General features: G+C 26.4%; 1 protein-coding gene across 2 annotated transcripts in view; it reads right to left on the bottom strand.

Moving 5' to 3' along the window:
- Window positions 1-19,512, bottom strand: part of LOC111639296 — a 134,692-nt gene that overhangs the window by 30,236 nt on the left and 84,944 nt on the right. For both annotated transcript variants that reach the window (XM_023385143.1, XM_023385144.1), the window contains exons 3-4: window positions 14,727-14,794; window positions 12,338-12,418 (exon numbers count right to left, since the gene is read on the bottom strand). In XM_023385143.1, coding sequence (XP_023240911.1) covers window positions 12,338-12,418; window positions 14,727-14,794 — 149 coding nt within the window. The remainder of the gene's footprint in view (window positions 1-12,337; window positions 12,419-14,726; window positions 14,795-19,512) is intronic.

The raw sequence follows: 19,512 nt of genomic DNA, 5'->3' as shown, positions 1-19,512 counted from the left end.
TAATACTTTTATATATTATTTTAACTAATGAAGCATGATTATTGATAAAATTTCGAACTTAAATATTAAAAATATCACCTGTGATATTTAAAATTGTAAAAATTACATTAACATATTACATATTAATTTAACGCACTTAACATGAAAATCTTGTCTTACTCAATTATTAAATTCAACAAACGTTTAATACTTGTTCCTTGATTATAAACTTTTAAAATAATTAAATCTTAACATCTTTTAACTTAAAACATTTACTCTGTTTGAAATTTACGAATAAAGATACTTTAATAATAATAATAATATTATTATTATTTTTTTAAAAATTAAAAGTATATCGATCGATTCTTACCAACCAGACATGCTGTACGCTACTACACTAGTATAATTATTAGATATCGATGATTCTTCAGTACATGTAACTTTAGTATCGGGTTGGTCCGCTTGCCTGATGAGAAAAGTGGTATTCTTATGATTGAAAATGTAAGATTTTTTGCCATCCAGAGTGTGCCAGTGATGAGGTAACGTTACCCATGAAGGAAACTGGCACCCAGCAGTGGGATGTTTACCTATCGGTACATATATTCATTAGGATGTAGATAGGGGGATATAAATTGAAGGTAATTCTTAATACTCACTCCTAGTGAGCCTCATGATGCGGGATCCTTCCCTTGGCGATACCAATCCATCACAAGTAGCATCAGCCGACTGTGATACTTGATATCCTGCACGATCTATCAGATGATCGAATACCTGACACGGGAGATTCTTCATTAAAATGTGAAATATTTTTACATATTTATTTATTTATATACTTAAATATTCTAATAAACAGAAAATTATTTTCTTTATAATAAACAAATTTAAATATATTTTAACTTAATTTACATTAAAAATTTCCACCTTCAAAGCAGGAAGTAATATATAAATTGTCGCATTTAAACACTCATTTTTTTGTTATATTATTTAAGAAATTATATAAAATATATTGTAAAAAATACATAAACTGATAATATAATAATTAATTATGTTTAGTTATTTTATTGATGGGAAAAAGTATAATATTTGTTAATTTGAAGCAAATTTATTGTTAGAATAATTTAAAAATTATAAGTTATTTATAATAAAAACATGTATTTAAGTAAATTTAACATAATTATTAAAAATATAAAATTAATTGATAAATTTAAAAAAGAAATTGCTTAATGTTAAAAAAAATTATGGTATTATTTCGTAATCTTTGATATAATTAAAGAGAAATGTGATAAAAGGGGAAAAAAATAATTATTGAAGAAATTTATGAAGAAAAATTGTATTTTTATTTCTCCGGCGAAGATTTTAAAAATTGAGTTAATAAAAATAACTGTAATATTTAAGTAAGTTGATTAAAATATATCAAAAAATGAAAATGGCGACAATCATTAACGATAAGAGCGAAGAGAAGTAATGAAAAATCATAATTTTAATAGAAATAAAAATAGATAAAAATGTGATAATAACCATAAAAGTATTTAAGAAGATAAATTTAATGAAAATGATCCGTTTTATACATTTACATCTCATTTTTACTTAATACGAAACTTTTAATTAAATTTTCAAATATAGATATTTGAATCCATAAAGAAGTGTGTAACAGTGCCAGGTTTTTTTTTCCTCCCCTATAAGAATAATACTTATTTAAGATGGCTTTACGTGTTCAAGCACCGAGATTGTAGCTTTTGTTATCGCACATCAGGTAGAAATTATGGAGTGCTTTACTGAGTTTAATAGCATTCTTATCAGATGCAATACCCACTGTAACAGGACACACACACACACACTTCAACCCATCAGAGTTCAAAGACGTAGGACTAGTTACTGAGTTCAAAGCATATTCTATTAATTATAGAGACAATATGAAATTACATTAATTAGTATGCATAATTAAAGATAGGTCTTCGTATGACCTCCCGAATTCGATTAAAGCAAAACGAGAGAGAGAGAGAGAGAGAGNTTTTAACTATTAGGGTCAACAATTGCTATAAGTTGTCGAATAATTGATGTTGGAAATCTATAAATTATGCACGAATCTTCACCTTTATGGACGAAACTCGATTACTTTACCATTGATTCTTTTTTTTAATCATCCATTTAGTGAGATGCTGTTAAATTATTAAGCATTTTCGGTTTAATTGTAATTTTAATACATAATACATCACTTTGTAGCCAACTTTACGGCTTTAGTGAAACCAACTGTTATGCGACTTCTCCTAATTACGTAATCATGTCCAGTAACAAACACCCCAAAATGAAGAGGATAAGTTTCAAATTTAATTATGAAACTAGAAGTTGTTTAAGGGAAAATTTTCAGTGATTCATTTTACCTTCGCTTCTGTGTTTAAAAGTCATTAAAATATACTTGAATAAGTTTACATTCGAATTTTATTTAACTCCCAAAATAAATTTTGTAAACTTATCAGGAAAAAAACTAGATTAATAAATAAGCTCTTGTAATTGGGCTGCAATTTGAAAAAATTATAGACCTATAAATTTTCCCTATGATCCGTTTGTTTGTCTGTCTCTCTTTCCTTAGTTTCGAGAACAGTGTTAGATAGATAAAAGTAGAGACCAGATATGGAAAGCTTAGGGGCAGGAAGCCCCGATTAACTATATACGAACTTCCGGTCTAGACCGGAAGTCACATGATTTCAATTCAAAAATTTTTCCAGAACGGAGTTACATAGATGACCGGCACGAATCTGTTGTTATCAGGAAAAGTATGATGTACAGGGGCAAGACACCGCCGATTTGAGATGGAGAGCATATATTTTTAAATTAAATAAATTAAAAATATAATTAAAAGTTGCAACCTGGCATTGTGACGATGGCATAATAATAATTTTTACTCGTATTATATATATATATATATTCAAACCGTAAAAAAGAACAGTAAAGGGATTTACAGTAAAAATGTATGTTGGAATTTACAGGCTACTTAATTTAAATTTAAATTAAATAGTTTTATTTATGAAATTTTAATATTTATATCAAATTTTTGATGTTTTGTATATTCAAAGTTTGATCAAAAAATATTGATTGCGAGGAACATAAACCATTTAAAGAGATTTCGCCGTATAGTGGAAAAGCTTTTGTAGCCACAGGGTGAGAAGTTATGTCAAAACTGCATCGAATATTCGTAAGGCAGTAAGAGGACCTTTGGGAAATATAGATCCAGTAATAAATTCAAACCATGCACGAGTTGGAAGATATTCTTATAAGTAAGATCGTACCGAATTGTAAAACTTCCTCCTTCTGTACAGTTTGGTTTAGTTTAAACTGATTAAAAGAAGAAGGGGTAAAAAAAAAGGCGGAAGTATGTGAAGAAGAAAACCATATACCTTATTCATGCACGAGAAAGATTAAAAATAATGCATAATTCAGTTTCTACTGTTCGATTTTGCATAATTTTGAATTGCAATTTATAAAGAATCTGGTATTTTTTTTTCGTGAGTTTTAAAAAGAAAAAAAAATGTTGAAGCGAATGTATAGCAGAAAGTAGATGAAACCTGTACATCTAGCTTATAGCTTATGTAGGCATTGCTAATGTTGAAATTCTCTTGTATTTTTCTATACTTTTCTTTACAAGAAAGATTTTTAAAGTTTAAATTTATATTTTTAACATATTTGAATTTCTTCGAATTATGAAAAGATATCATTAAGAATTAAGATTTTAAAAATCATTTTTACTTAATCTTTCAGGATTTTTTTTTTGTGAAATTAACATCGAAAATCGATTCTATAAAGTAAAAAAAAAAATTGTTTAAAATTTTTTATAAGCGTTTTAAACGTTAGAGAAGCGCAAGATAAAGATGCTTGAAATAGCGATTTTATTAAAAAAATAAAGCTTTATCTAAACTTATTAAAGACACGAATTAATTAAATTAAATTTGAAATCAGATACACAAATTAATTAAAAGATGAAATATTAGAAGAATTATTTAATTTATTTGTACTTTTTATTTATAAATCTACTTCTCTAGTTACAATTGCTCAAAGCCATTCTTTAAAAAAATGCGAAGTTTTGAATCGAAGTCTTATTATATATTATAGGAAATTTCAAATAAAAAAGAATTTAATAAAAATAATTCAACAACAAATTTTAGGAATAAAAAAATACTTATTTTTAATTTTTAAATACTTTAAAATATATAAAGCAGAATAACTTAAACATTTATTTATAAAATTCAGAAAATTTATGTAAAATTTAAAGAACTCAAATAAGAATTAAGCCTTTAGCAATTATGCAAAATAATTGTTATAATTAATCAAAAATTATAAATTTAGAAAGCACTTCTTGTACTTCGAAAACTTTTATACGAGTCTATATATAGATATATACTTTAATAAGGAAATTTAACTTTAATAAGTTCAGATTGGACCTTTGATGCCAAAAGTGTAATGATTTTCAAATTAAATTAGTAATTCTGGTCGAACGCGAGAGATTTTGACATTTACATAAGCATTTTCAATAATTAAAATGCTTTCTTGCTGGAAGATAGTGGTCATCAAGCGTCTTACTTTGCAGATTCCAAAGTGATGAAAAGCTCCAACAAAACTCAAGCGATGAATAGCTGCAGGCGGATGTCTGTGACCTGTTTACTAAAAGGCTTGACTGTGCACAGCCTAAGGGATAAAAAGAAATTGGTTTTCAACATTTTCCTATTTGTCTTTTGCTTATTTCATATTTCGAAATTGCATATTCTACTTTTATGTTATTGCTTGTTTCTTAACAGGGGATGAGATCGCTGTTTATTGTTTTTGATCTTTTTTTTCCTTCCTCTTTTATTTCTTCTCCCTTCTTCCCCACTCTCTTTTTGTATATGTGTGTATATATGATTGAGTTGAAAGACCATCGTGTATAGAAGAGAGAGATACAGCTTTATTCTGATGCTTTCAGGTGTCCTGCGATCATCTTTCGCTTTTATTTAAATATAAATTTGATAGATCTTTTCGTTTAAAGTCTGTAGTTAAATATCTCGGGAGACGATTGATTTTTTTATTCCTTTTTTTATGTGTTTTCACCTCGCATTTGGTGGTTTGGCGGATGAAAACAATCCTCTACTAAGCACGCGATAATGCTTTTGTTATGCAATATAAATTGTAGCAATTCAATTTGTGCAGTGATCAAAAGTCACTAATCACCTAACTCGGCTTTAAAATCAATTAGTAGAGCAATAATGACGTACTAATGACGGGTATTTTTTGTTTTTTTCCTTTTTTAAAAAAAGATCTCTTTCGTATCCCTTTGTAGACGAGTGGGCATTTATGTACAGGAGACCATAGCCATGGGTGTCGCCCGGGGAAATTATACAGGAAAGTAATGTCAGTATGCGGATTCTAATATTAATGATACTCCCGCACGTAACCTCCACATTAGAGAGAGTGGGAAAAAATACCCAACGAGGAACAAAGGTACTGCCTACGAATCACGTGATTCGTCCCCACCTATGATGTTTGTGCACGCATGTGGTCAAAATAATCATTCTATCCCAAACGGGATTATTTAGCTCTCTTAATATGGCATAAATGCTCTCCAATCGAATGAACAATGCGCAACAAATGCGTTTTATTGCTATATTTAAAACAAATTAATCCTCTCGAGATTAATTTATGTTTTAGGAAATTAATCAATTTTATTTTTATTATAAAACAACGCTCTTTTTTTTATATCTAATTGTTATTTAACGTCGTATCAATCATATAATTAATTTTATACTCCTCTATTGTTAAGACAATACACAGTTATAACATTTATAACTGTTGAGTGTACATGGTTTTCGACAGTAAATTTTTTATAATTAACGTCACCGTAATTTAAGTCAATGTCCTAAATGTTGTAACCTCTTCATGACACTAACATCTACATTTCTCTTCTCACCTATCCATCGATCATTGATCTATAATGCATATACGTATGTATCCATTCTCTATATTGCATAACCTAACTTATATGACTAGAATATATAAGTAGATATATAAACGTATTTATCTAAGTTTTCTATTGCATAAAAAACAGATGCATTGTCATGCACTGTTCATGGGTACACATACGAAAAATAGATATAAAAATGTGATATATATCCCTGTACGCTTTATATAACTAAACATCTATTTTTGTGTTATATGCAATTAACTAGAGGATGGCTCAAAACGCAGTTAATTATCGTATTATTCAAATACATAAAAATTTAATTATATATTTTTTATCGTGTTTCTACCAGTTTTATAAAAGATAAGCGTATTTCTAAACTCAATTTATTAATTATATTCGCAAAATTTGACCTGATGCTCAGTTACCTGACTTTTGGGCCACCCTATGTATTCTACGTTATATAATATCCAGAAAATAATTCTTTAGATTAAATGTAAAAATTTTACTAAATAATTAAATATTTATGTATAAAATTTAAGATAATTTAATTATTATTTTAAAAGTTTTTACAAAAAGTTGGCTAATTAATAAGTTTATTTATCAAAAGGACTGTAAAAACTAGGACTAAAGTCTAATATGAAATGAATACATTGTGTATTCAAATTTCGTATATCAAATTTATCTAATTTCAAAATATAATTTTAATTAAGTTTATTTCAATTTATAGCTAATTTCTCTCTTATTTGATACATTGATCCGTAAATCTAACAGGAAGGAGGAAGAGAAAGGTAAATTGATCTTCCCCCTGACATTGACCATCGCTGAGTAATCTCGGAGGTAATATCAATCGATTCCAACTATATGTAAGGTAAAACTTTACAATATCAAATTAGATATAATTTAAAAATTACTGATTACATCATCAATCAATTCTTCGCTCGCTTACACCTTTGAAGATTTTAATAACTTTTATGAAGTTTTAAGTTAAAATGTTTTAGGTACAGTACATTATTTTAAATTATATGGAATAATTAATAAAATAATAGAATAAATAAATATTTTAAATATGGATTTAACGTAAGAAAAGATTAAGTAAAGTATAAATAAGTTTTTATACTGAGAAAAATGTGAAGAAAATTCAAATAAAGCGGTTTTTAATAAGAAAAAGTGAAAAGAAAAATTCAAATAAAATGGTTTTCAGCCAAGAAAAATGTAAAGTAACTTTAAATAAAATGGTTTTCAGTGAAAAAAATATATATGGAAAGGTTAAGTAAAATGGTTTTCGGCGAGAAAAATGTAAGGAAAATTCAAATAAAATGATATTCAGCGAAGAAAAATGTAAATTTACTTTAAATAAAATGGTTTTCAATGAGAAATATACACGTATATATATAAAACAAAATTCATATAAAATGGCTTTCAGTGGCAAAAAATGCAAAGTATAAATAAAATGGCTTTACAACGAAAACAAAATATTTAAATAAAATAACATATAAAAATTGTTTTGCAATAAAAAAACAAAGTATTTTGTTTTAATTTCGTTGCAAAAAAAGACAAAAAAGAAATAGCTTAATATATATATATATATATATATATATTTTTTTTTTCGGTGGAGAGAAAGAAAATGAAGCAATATTTCAGTTTCATAAAACTCGAAAGCAATCGAAGGAAACGAAGGGGGAGGGAAGAGAAAACTGCACATTGCCATCCTCATTATCCAAAGATTTAAATAAAGGAACATTAAGTAGAATGATACTCGTTTCGAATTGAATTCAAATAAGGGAAAAATTGTCACGAAATAAAATCGTGACGATAATAATGATGCGTGAGCATCACGAATACAATAGATATGAAATATGGAGCCAATAACAAAGAGATTACCGTATTGACGTAGATAATGATAATCATTTTTATTCTTCTACCACGTGTCATTTTTTAGTTAAATATTTTAACCGCGTAAAAACAATTCATCTTTCTTTTTAACTTTCAAAATATTTTAAATTTCATTAATGGTTTTTGCATTAATTAATGCTAATTTTCTATAAAATTGTCATTATTTATCATTACTTTTATTATAGAGTGTGTAGCCCAAATGTCGGTTAACCTAAATATTCTCATATAAGGTTAAAATGTGATTCTGTCGGTTTTTTTCAGATCGATTTTTTAAGCTTTTAAAATATAACTCAGTTAACGGACTTTTAGGCCAGCTTAAAGTTGAAAATATTTTCTGAAGCAGGAACTTTAACTTATTGAAAAATGCCGACTTTTTCGATACGAGAAATATAATTAAAAGTGCAAATAAAATAAGTTTTTATTGAGAGAAATAATAAAGAAATCTCAAATAGATCTCGTGATAAGAAAAAAAAGGTATAATTTCGAGAAGATATAGAAATAACAAAAGAAAAAATTTCTCGAGCCAATATTGTTTGTTCCTAAGAGATTAAAACCATAAGAAGTTTTTATTAAATCGAACTTTAAAGCAATAAAACGTTGTTCTAAATCCACCATAGATTTTGGGCGGAGCTGTAGACCGATAAAAATCCAGAAAAAAAACAGCATTAATCCTTTATTTCCAGCTTAGGGAACCGACACAAATCTTGACAATCCCCAAGAGAAAGAAGTGAAAAATGGCTAAACTTACGCAAGAAGAAGAAAAGAGTAAAAGCAGAAAAAGATATCACCTTCTGAAATATCGTATCCAGAGATCTATCATTCCTAAACTTCAACGACAGCTTTCACTATTACTTTCCTTATATTTTAAAAGAGTAAAAAAATACCTTTTACCTACCAACCACTTTAGAAAGAAGCTATTGATAAGTCCTTTCTTTTCTCACTACCAATCTGGATATGTTTCTAAATAAGATGATATATTCTAATAGATATATCCTCTCTCTCTTCTCTTATTTATTACTTCGTTTCTTTTATATGCGAATCTCCGAAAAGTCATTCATAATCTTACTTTAAAATTCCAAAGATTATTATTCATATAAATGGAATTTTCGTGTTTTATGTTATGTAAGTTAATTTCCTGATGTTGTTTTTATCTTTATTTCTATTTTTTTATCTGATTTTTTTCTGGGTTTTTATTGAATGTTGTCATTTTTTATTACTTTAATTCCGTGTCGAGAATGTGATTTTTTTTAAATAAAATTTCCTGCTTTTTTATATATTTTGGGAGAGTTTTAAATTTACTCTAGGAATATTTATAAAGTATAATCCAAACAGTACTATTGTTAAATTTATCTAGCAATATTTAAATTAATTTTCTAAACAATTCATAGAATTTTTTAATTGCTCCATTCTCGGTAATTTATTTTAAAATTTATTTTTATGAAATTTCTCGTTTTATTGTGGTAATATTTAAATTAATTTTATAAACAATTTAAGCCATTTCCCACTTCTACNTGATATTTCAATCGATCAAACATTTTTCTTCTCCCCCATTTTTTATACAGATAAGGATCATTATTGTTGATGGATTTTAAATATGTTCTTCTTTAACCATAAATTCTGATAGAAGTGATACTCTATATGGAAGAATAGAAAGATATTTTATTTTAAAATTTATTTTTATGAAATTTCTCGTTTTATTGTGGTAATATTTAAATTAATTTTATAAACAATTTAAGCCATTTCCCACTTCTACACAGGCTAAGATATTGTTGTATTGCTTTGAAAAGTTATCGCTTCGTACCTTTATTCATTTCTCATTTAATGAAACTTTAATAATCTTTTTTTTTTATTATTTTCTAAGCTTCTTTTCTAACAATTTTTCATCATCTTTAAGTCTTCTGTATCTATCTTGACTTAATTTACCTTACTCTTTAATTGTATTATAATTCACAATGCTTCTTTAAGTTTTCTTTTCTGTTAAATACAACATCTGTCTTAACACTTGAATATTCTTTGAGTATAAAAATAAATTTAGTAACTTATTTTCCTTTCTTTAAAACTCTCTTCATTTTTTTTTTCCTTTCCTTCATCAAATTTCTGACCTTCTATTACTCACTTCTAATTATTTATGCTAGCCTCATATATTACAGTCCTCTTCTTTAATATGAAAAATTCTCTTACATTTTTTAATATTCTTTGCTTAATTATTAAAAATAATGTCTTATTAAAAACATATGAAATGAATACATTGTGTATTCAAATTTCGTATATCAAATTTATCTAATTTCAAAATATAATTTTAATTAAGTTTATTTCAATTTATAGCTAATTTCTCTCTTATTTGATACATTGATCCGTAAATCTAACAGGAAGGAGGAAGAGAAAGGTAAATTGATCTTCCCCCTGACATTGACCATCGCTGAGTAATCTCGGAGGTAATATCAATCGATTCCAACTATATGTAAGGTAAAACTTTACAATATCAAATTAGATATAATTTAAAAATTACTGATTACATCATCAATCAATTCTTCGCTCGCTTACACCTTTGAAGATTTTAATAACTTTTATGAAGTTTTAAGTTAAAATGTTTTAGGTACAGTACNTGTATAAGAGTAGTTCATAATACTTTAAAAACTCATTTAATGCAAAATAATAATTATAGAAAATTATTTAAAAATATTAAAAAAAATTAATAATTTTAAAACTTCTTTTATACATTAAATTATTTTAAAAATAATATATACACTGTGTATATAGTTAAACCTCCAAACAACGGCCACCGACGGAAAGATGGCCGCCATTTAGAGGTGTCCGTTATTGAAGGTTTGACTGTTTACATAGTGTATATATATTTTTTCTCATATAAAAAACACGTGTACAAAATATTTATATTCACTTTTACATAAGGAACTATCTGAATTATTTATTTATTTTTTATTAATATATATACAGCGGTCTATACATAAAGCGTAGTATCTGACTTATTTAAATATTTATGACTTAGTTTTTTTCTTCGATAAAATATGGAAGAATAAACGTATATATTATAATATTTACCATTATAACTAGCAAATAACGTAAGCTGTTTCAATATCCTATAGTTTGATACTGTATATGAATGGTCAAATTGCTTTATTTAGCTAATTATTGGTCATGTTTCATTAGTGATGCGGAAAATTACTAAAGAGTGCCGTTAGATATTATTCTCTTCTAATAAAAGATTGATTTAATTGCCTTAATAAATAGTTTTGTATTTAAAAAAATAAATTTTAAAATATTAATTTGTAGCTGGTAAGAGTAAAGATGTAAAATATAAGTTGACAATTAGATGATTTATAAGTTATTTTATAGATTCTCAACCGAAGGATCGCGATCCCCGAGGATTTATTAAGTTTAAAATTAACTGATTTATAAGCTATGATAACAACCTTGCAAGATTTATTAAGTTGAAATTAGCTAATTTATAACATATATGTTATCTTCCTAACCGGTGGATCGCGAGGTATGAATTTTATGTTGAAAATTAACTGGTTTATAAGTTATATTATAATTTTCAACCAGTTGATCGCGTTCTCCGAAGATTTATTAAGTTGGAAAAGGGACTGATTTATAGAATATAGTATTATTTTGCAACTAGTGGATCGCGATCTCCAAATTTGTCTAATTAATGTTTAGATTTTCACAGCAAATTAAAAGAGATTATTTAACGTGTAAAGTTTGAAAATTATTAATCTAGGCGAATTTAACGCATTTTAAGGATAAAAAAATCTTTAGAATTTTAAAGAAAATATAGTAAAAACTTTATTAGTATTGGTCTCAATTCAATAGAAAACGTGTCTAGTGGCTACTTAATTAATGCATTAAACTTATTCCAGTGAAATAATAAAAATATATGCTAATTTATGGAAGATTTAAATATATTTTTAGAAAGATTTATTCGTATGTTAAAAAGAATAAGACAAAGTTTAGTGAAAAAGTAGTAGCTACATTGTACCCATTACGTCATATCAAATATATAACAATGTATATCCAAGAAAGGATCATCGGACAGAAGAAATTGAAAATTCGTCTTGGACAAATTCCAAGCAAGACGTGTTCCAACTGGAATCAATCCAAATTCTAAAACATGTAATTGAATATGTTGAAGTAAAGGACCGGATTATGATAGAAAATGGGGATGGAGACAAGTTAATGGAGATTCAAGACGCCGTTGTAAATAACTTAATCCTTGGAGGATTGGGTGAGTTACAAGATCCTCTGGCGTCTCTAATAGTTTTTCTATTGAGTTAATATAGTGACAGGAAGGTGAGCTTCTCACTGGGAAAAGGGAAAAATGTATGCTTCTTATTCACTCTTCCTCGCATTAATAATACCTTATTTCTCTTTCACAATCGAGTTCGAGTTAATCTTTATCTCTTGTGAGGTGGCGGATGAAAGCCAAGAAATGGATTTATAAAGATCTTCGCGTATTGTAAAATATAGCATCAATTATAACACGATATTATTATTAAAATTAAAAAAAAAAACTCTTACCTCTGAACATGGAGTAGAGATGGGCATCGACGTTTAACCGCGAACACGCTTGCTTCAGTGTTCGATATTCATCGCAGTAAGCTAGAAAAATAAATAAAGAAAAAAAAGGAAAGTCATTCTCTTATTCATCTTTTTTTGTCGTTGGGGTAGAACGACAGCTATCATGTTTCGTTATCCTCAAAATGGCTAACATTTTTACGAGGTTATAAAGCTAGTACCAACAAGTAGAGTACGACACCGTCGTGTAAACTACTCAACATCACTTGCCCGAAGGAAGAGGGAGAGAAGTAGAAGAAAACTTTCACGAGTCAAGTATCGTTTTCCACATCACATCAATGACTTTATAAGACAATTTCTAAAACTCTGATGTTGCTCAAAGCCGGTTAGTTTTTCTTTCAAACAGTCTCATTTCTTCTTTCTTTAAAACTTTCACTTGATATCTCTCATTTTTTTACGCTTTCTTTCTTACCCGGAGTCAATTGTTACATTGATGATATCTTTTTGGATGTTTGGTCGGAAGACCCGTCTATACAAGATTGTACGACAATCGTTGTTGTGTTAAGATACAATCATCGAAAGGAATCTTTTTTTCTTCTTTTTTGGAGAAATGAGAACACTTTTCGAGTGCTATTTTGGAAAATGGTCTTCTTCGATTCGATAAAAGATCACCTTTTGTTATATGTGCAGCCGTTTCGTGTGCAATTGTACGCGAATGTGCCATAGTATAATATTTTTACCTTTTGTCTTCCTGGTTTTTTTTGAATTAAGATTCTGGGTTGAGATTTTCAAGCTTACACATGATGCTCCCTGACTTTATACATAGGAAAAATCTTAATTTTCAGTTTTTATTTATAAAATTTCTGAATATTTAAGCTTAAAAGCTATAAAAATTCGAGAAAATGTAACAATTATTTCATTATATTTACAATTTCAAGAAATGATTTATCCATATTATAATTAAAAGTCCCACTAAAAGTCGAAACGTATACTTTAATTTTTCTCGGAATATTGTATACTATTATGTTATTTTCATACATTTGTACAAGAAAGTGTACTAATGATGTCAATTTAACAATACACGTGATTAGTACACTTTCTCGTAATAAAATGCAGTGTAAAAACGTACACCAATCTAACAAAACGGGTGCGAGTGTAGAATAGAGAAATAATTTTTCTTAAACAAACTTTACATAAAAAATTCTTAAAAATATATAAATTACATTTAAAATTAAAGGCAATGAATATATTTAACACTTAAATGCTTAATAATCCTATTATTTGCGATTTAGAAGCAAAGTTAAATCCGTTGAATTAAATCAGGACGATTTACTTTTATTGGAACTTCCTCTTAAGCGTTTATTAAAAATAATCGTTCCAGAGAAGTTAAAAAAAAAGTGTGAACAAGTAGTGAAGCTAATTATCGATGGGAGTAATCGTTAGAAACAACTCTGATTAACGTTTCGCCAGCTGTGACCATTGTTTTACTTTAAACTCTAAATTAACCACAATTAGTCAAGAGCATTAATCAAGTTAAAAATCTTCAATCTTCAACGTTTCTAAATGATCCTAATCAATTTTAAAGGATTAATATTTAAGAAAAAATTATATAAATTTTTTAAAAATAATTACCGAAACACAAATCTAGCAACGACTCTCTTTTTATTATTATTTAATCCATAAAAAAAGTAGAAGATTATAAATTTATCAACCTTTTCCTTACTCTACGGGCAAGAAAAAAAATAATGGATAAATTTTTAATAAATTCTTTAAAGAATGATGATTTTTTTTCTTATAGTTGATCACTTTTTCAAAGAATGGATGTTTCTTAACACAAAAACTCTGAAGTTTCATTGATATTGTCAGAATTACCAGCTTCTTCAGATTTGTTGCTTTGGTGGTACATTGTTGATGAGTATCCTGGTACACAGCAGTTTTTCCTTTTCCCATCTCTATTCTGACAGAGTCAATTATTAAAGAATCAGAAGCAAAAACTGTTTTCTTTTGTACGGATGTGTGTTGTCAATAGTAAAAGTGAAATGTCTTGGCCATGAGAGAATTCTTATATGATTTTTTCCATCTTCTCTGCACTTATACGGATCTTTCTTCCTCTTTTTCTTTTGATGTCTTTGTTATGAAAGGTGCTTTTACAAGATGAGAAGCTGTCATGTGTGATTCGTTTCTCGCTATGACTAAATATAAGTTGAAGCGGCTCTTCTGAAGAGAGACAACCTCTTACGTGCCATATTCGTGTACAAACTGCTGCTTCAAGTCATTTCCACATGATTTTGTGCGAGTAAAACTTTTTTCGGTTATTTCTTTTTATAGATTTCTTAAATAAACATTTTAAAATCGGTAAACTTTAACTTTAGTATAATAAAAATGTACTTACTTTCTCTGTATTGAAGGACATTGTGGTGCTTTTCGTATATTCCAACACAACGATAACATCGTTCCCGGCTAGAAAATAGAAATTTGATATTATAATTAGGAAGATATTCTTTAATTTAATGATTTTGTTTGTTTAAAACATTAAATCATGCTATTGTTTTATTGAAAAATCAGCTTTATATTAATTAAGCACAGGCAACTAGTTATACAAATTCTACACTCTTGAAATAATTAATTTAACTGGAATATTATTTAAATTTACTTATATAAAATTTAATTAAGTTTTAAATTTATATAATTATAAATTGATTTTTATACTTAAAAGTTAAAATTTTATTTAAATTAAACAAAAATGTAATGCGAAGAGATAAAGAAAAGTGTACAGAAGTAATTCACAATTTCACATTTTGTTATTCATTTAATGCTTATTTTTTCTCTTCTGGTTTATAAATTTATCTTCCCATTATAAAAAGTAAACATATAAACGTCTCAATAAATCCCTTTTCTTTAAAATAAATGTAAATAAATTTTATTTACCAGAAATGTATTTAATCCGCAAACAGGAAGCTAGAACACGACATTTGAGAAAGTTAGAAAGGGGAAAAAACCTTTCAGTTTTTAGGTAATTTTCACGTAAACGATAAAAGTAACATCATCATCATCAGTTGTTTTAATTTAATCAGCAAGATTTAAGGAAAAAAGTAAGTCGACATCACGGATAAATCATTCCATCCTTCTACAATACAAATGGATACAATAAACAATCAGCACAATCAAAATTTCGGTATAGTACACACATCATCAAATTTCCTTCATTATCGCGTGCGATATGTTGAAAATATCGATATGATGTACAATGCATCCCAAACTTTCCTAATTGCTAGCCATTATAGAAAAGGTCATTTAAAAGGCGGATAAAATCCGAATGTTCGCTCTAACGACTTGAGGTCAATAGAGACTGGTGAGAAATTGCGCTGTTCGCTAGATTAAACGGGGGTTCAAGCTACACTTGAGGTAAGAGCGGCACTCCACATTGCTATTTACAATACCTGTCATTTATTGGACTTTTAAAGGAAAGTTCATTAAGATAATTAATGTCGTAACTCATGCGGTAAAGCCAGTTTAGTTCTTTTTCTTCGGGATGTGCAGCATCCACTTTTCTAATCCTAGTCGATTCTAACATGCACGCTGCTGCACGCTTCATTAAAGAGTATCCCATGTCTACTTTATATAACGTATACTGTTTGTACTTAAAGTTTATTTAAATGCTTTCGAGGTATTTAAAGTAAGAGTTGAGGCTTTTAGAGAAAAAGTATCGCTCGATCCGTTTTCTTGATTGGTTTGCCTCTTTTGCATCATTTTTCTTAGACCGGGATTAAAATGATGCACATTCGTCTCTTAATGCTGCTATTTTTATTTTTTGAAAGTAGTTGCCGCATTGTTTTAAGTAGTAAAATCCGTTAAAATTAAAGAGCGGGTTTATGAAGGAAACAACACAATTTTATTTTCTAAAACTTCAATATTTAAACAAACGTCATTTTGATTTATGACTTCCTTTACAAATCTCTCGCTTTTATACTTCAGATAAATGCTTTATTATATACAAAACAATTCATAAAGTCTTCCGAAACGATTTTTACCCGAAAATAAATTGTATTACAGAAATTAATTGTTTAAATTCCTAAATATTAAGAAGAAAATCTGTAAATAGTAATTGATCTTTTCACTATCATTTGCCGAATAAACCATATATTTCTGTAAAAAGTATGGATATCATAAAAAATTCATACCATTTAAAAAATATTTTAACAGTTATTTTATTGCTTTGAACTACATAATGAGTTTTTATCGCGTTGTGGCAGAAAATCCAGATAAATAGAAAGAAGCAAGGAGAATGATGATAAACCGCATCTTTGGAGTGGCACGATGTAGCAATTCTCTGGTCAACAAATATAAGAGATCAATCATTTAGGAAATGGTCATTCTATCAAAAATGAATAGAAACGAATACCTTAATAAATAGTTTGTTTGCTTTCTCTGGTAACTAATGTTGTTGATCAACTCTTTACTAAATGCTTATTTTTTTACGTTAAACTTTATTTTTATTTTTATTTAATATGATGTAAAACTACTCACGCAAATTACTCTGTTCAATTTCACAGAATTTATACCTTTAACTCCATTTTTTTTCCTTTGAATTTTGCTAATATTTTAAAACAACTTTCAAATAAATTAAGTACTTGATACGTGTCACGTTTATTAAATCAGAAACAGTAAAATTTTAAAATTAATAAGAAAATTAAATTGTTTATGATCTATTTTCTGATAATATTCCGCTTAATTAATTTGCTTTAAGATGAAAATATTTTATTAATCTTATTATTTTCTAATGAAATTGGCTAAGAGAATCAATTCTTTCTGATCTCTTATACAAGGTTGGATTTGAATTTGTTAAGGTTTCAAGATAAACTAAGAGGATCTTTCTTCCAAATAATAATAAATTTAAAATATCTAAGCTGTAGCTCACTCATCTTACATATAAATTTATACATTCTCTTATATAATCATAAGATAAAATAAAATAAAAATGATCTATTAACCATTATTTTCTAATGAATTTAAGCAAAAAATTTAATTCTTCTTGATCTCTTGCGAAAGATCAAATTTAAACCTGTTGAGGTTTTAAGTTATAATATATGAGGACCTTTCCTTTATCAAATAATAATAAATTTAAGGCCTTAAGCTGTAACTTCTTTAGCTTATACGTAGCTAAATACATCCATATTATTATCTACTCATAAGATAAAAATTATCTTATAAGTATATATAAGTCTATACACACCTTCTATACACTTCTGGGTGAGAAAATAAATTGTAACCTTTATTTAATTAAATGAATTCTAAGAATAAAAATAATTTTACTTAAAAAAACATCTTTTTAAATAAATAAATATTAAAGTAAATATATTTTTTATATAAAATTCGATTTATTTTTGTTTTATTAATTAAAAATTGTATTTGATTTATAATAAATAAATGCATTGAATTATTTACCAATTTTTTAATAGAATTAAATAGCAATTTTTAATGCAAATTAATCGTTTTATTCTAAACATTAAAAGAAAATTATTCGAATTATTTGAATAATTATTTTAAATAAAGTATTATACAAAATATATAAAACAGATTGCAGATGTACAGTATTATACTTTATATATATATAGCAAAAAATTTAATTCTNTAAAATTCATAACTTCTATCATTCTTTAGTATTACTCTAAGGCAAAAACTTAACTAAGTCGAAGCGATCAGGTAAATAATATATATTTTGAATATAAAATTTTTTCATAACTTAGTTTTAGATTTTATTTTATTTTTTAAGAAAAAAATTATTTGTAAAAACTTCATAAAATTGTAAAAGAAAAAAAAAACTTTATATCAAAAATAAAATATTAAAAAAAATACAGAAATTTAATAAGAAAGAATAAAATACATTTTTCTATAAAGTACACGCAAGAAAATAAAAATAAGAAAAATATTGAAGTTTTTTTTTATTATTTTTATTCTTATTCTTAAATCTCGAATTTTGAAAATAATCATTTTTTTTTCTTTCTTTTTATTTTTACAATATCCGGAATAAAAAAAAATTGGTTTATTTGTAAACATAATTTATTAAAAATTAATTATTCAGCATTCTTTCTTTATTATTTTTCTCTATTTCTAAAGAAAATAATTGGATAGAAAATTCTCTTCTATATCGTTAAAATTCATAAACAATTCCTACAAGTTTAAAATTTTCCCTTTTTATGTGTGTGTGTGTATGTATGTATATATTTATGTACAAAATATCTAATAATAAATCAATCTTTTCAATTTAAAAACATGTGTTTACGTTTAATAATTTTTTCATATAAAAAATGTAAATTTTTATTAATAAAAAAAATTGATTTATTATTAAATTAAAAATAAATTATAAATTAATTTTTTTAATTTTAAATAATTATAAGTATTCCTCGAATTTTATTTATAGGGTGGCCCAAAATTCGATTAACTGCGCTCCGTTTTAGGCGCGTTTTTCGAGTAAAGTTACGAATATGAATCGTAAATTTAATTTAGAAAAACGTATTTTTCTATTAAAAAATTGATAAAAACAAGAAAATATTTTTTAAGTAATTCAAGCAACATCAATTATCAATTTAATCTTTTGAATGGTTAACTAATTTTTGGACGACCCATACATATACATAAACACAATAAATTCGTAAATTAAATTTAGAACAACGTGCTTTTTAACGAATATACACCAAGAAAAACTTAATTTTTGAGTAAATTTTGTAAAGTTTGTAAGTATAAAAAATAATTTACAACGGTTAAGTGACATTTGGGCTGTCAAAAGATTAAATTAAAATGTCTGTTATTTATCTTTGTATAATTTAGGGTAAGGAAATAAAACGTAAATAACTATAATAATTAACAATATTATTTAAAAATTGTTTATTTTTGTTACATTACATATAAAATATCAATTAATTAGTTAATGTAAGTTTATATTTTGTTTTTGTATCTTATGAAAAATGATCGAAAAAAGCGCTTGTTAAGGAGTGTACTGTTACTTTCCCTTTAAACAAGGAAAATAATTATAAACTGAATATTAGAAAAATTGTTAATTTCTCATTTTCTTGATTATTCTATATAAAAACTCAATTTTGCATTAAATATTTTTTTAAAAATTAGATAAAATTTTTATTAATTTATAAAATATTCTTTCGTTAATTAATTAACTTTAT

Source organism: Centruroides sculpturatus, unplaced genomic scaffold (assembly GCF_000671375.1).
Source record: "Centruroides sculpturatus isolate CEXI.00-Female unplaced genomic scaffold, Cexi_2.0 scaffold1359, whole genome shotgun sequence".
NCBI lineage: Eukaryota > Metazoa > Arthropoda > Arachnida > Scorpiones > Buthidae > Centruroides > Centruroides sculpturatus.
The sequence above is the reverse complement of the archived record's forward strand: the minus strand, read 5'-3'. Positions and strand labels throughout refer to the sequence as shown.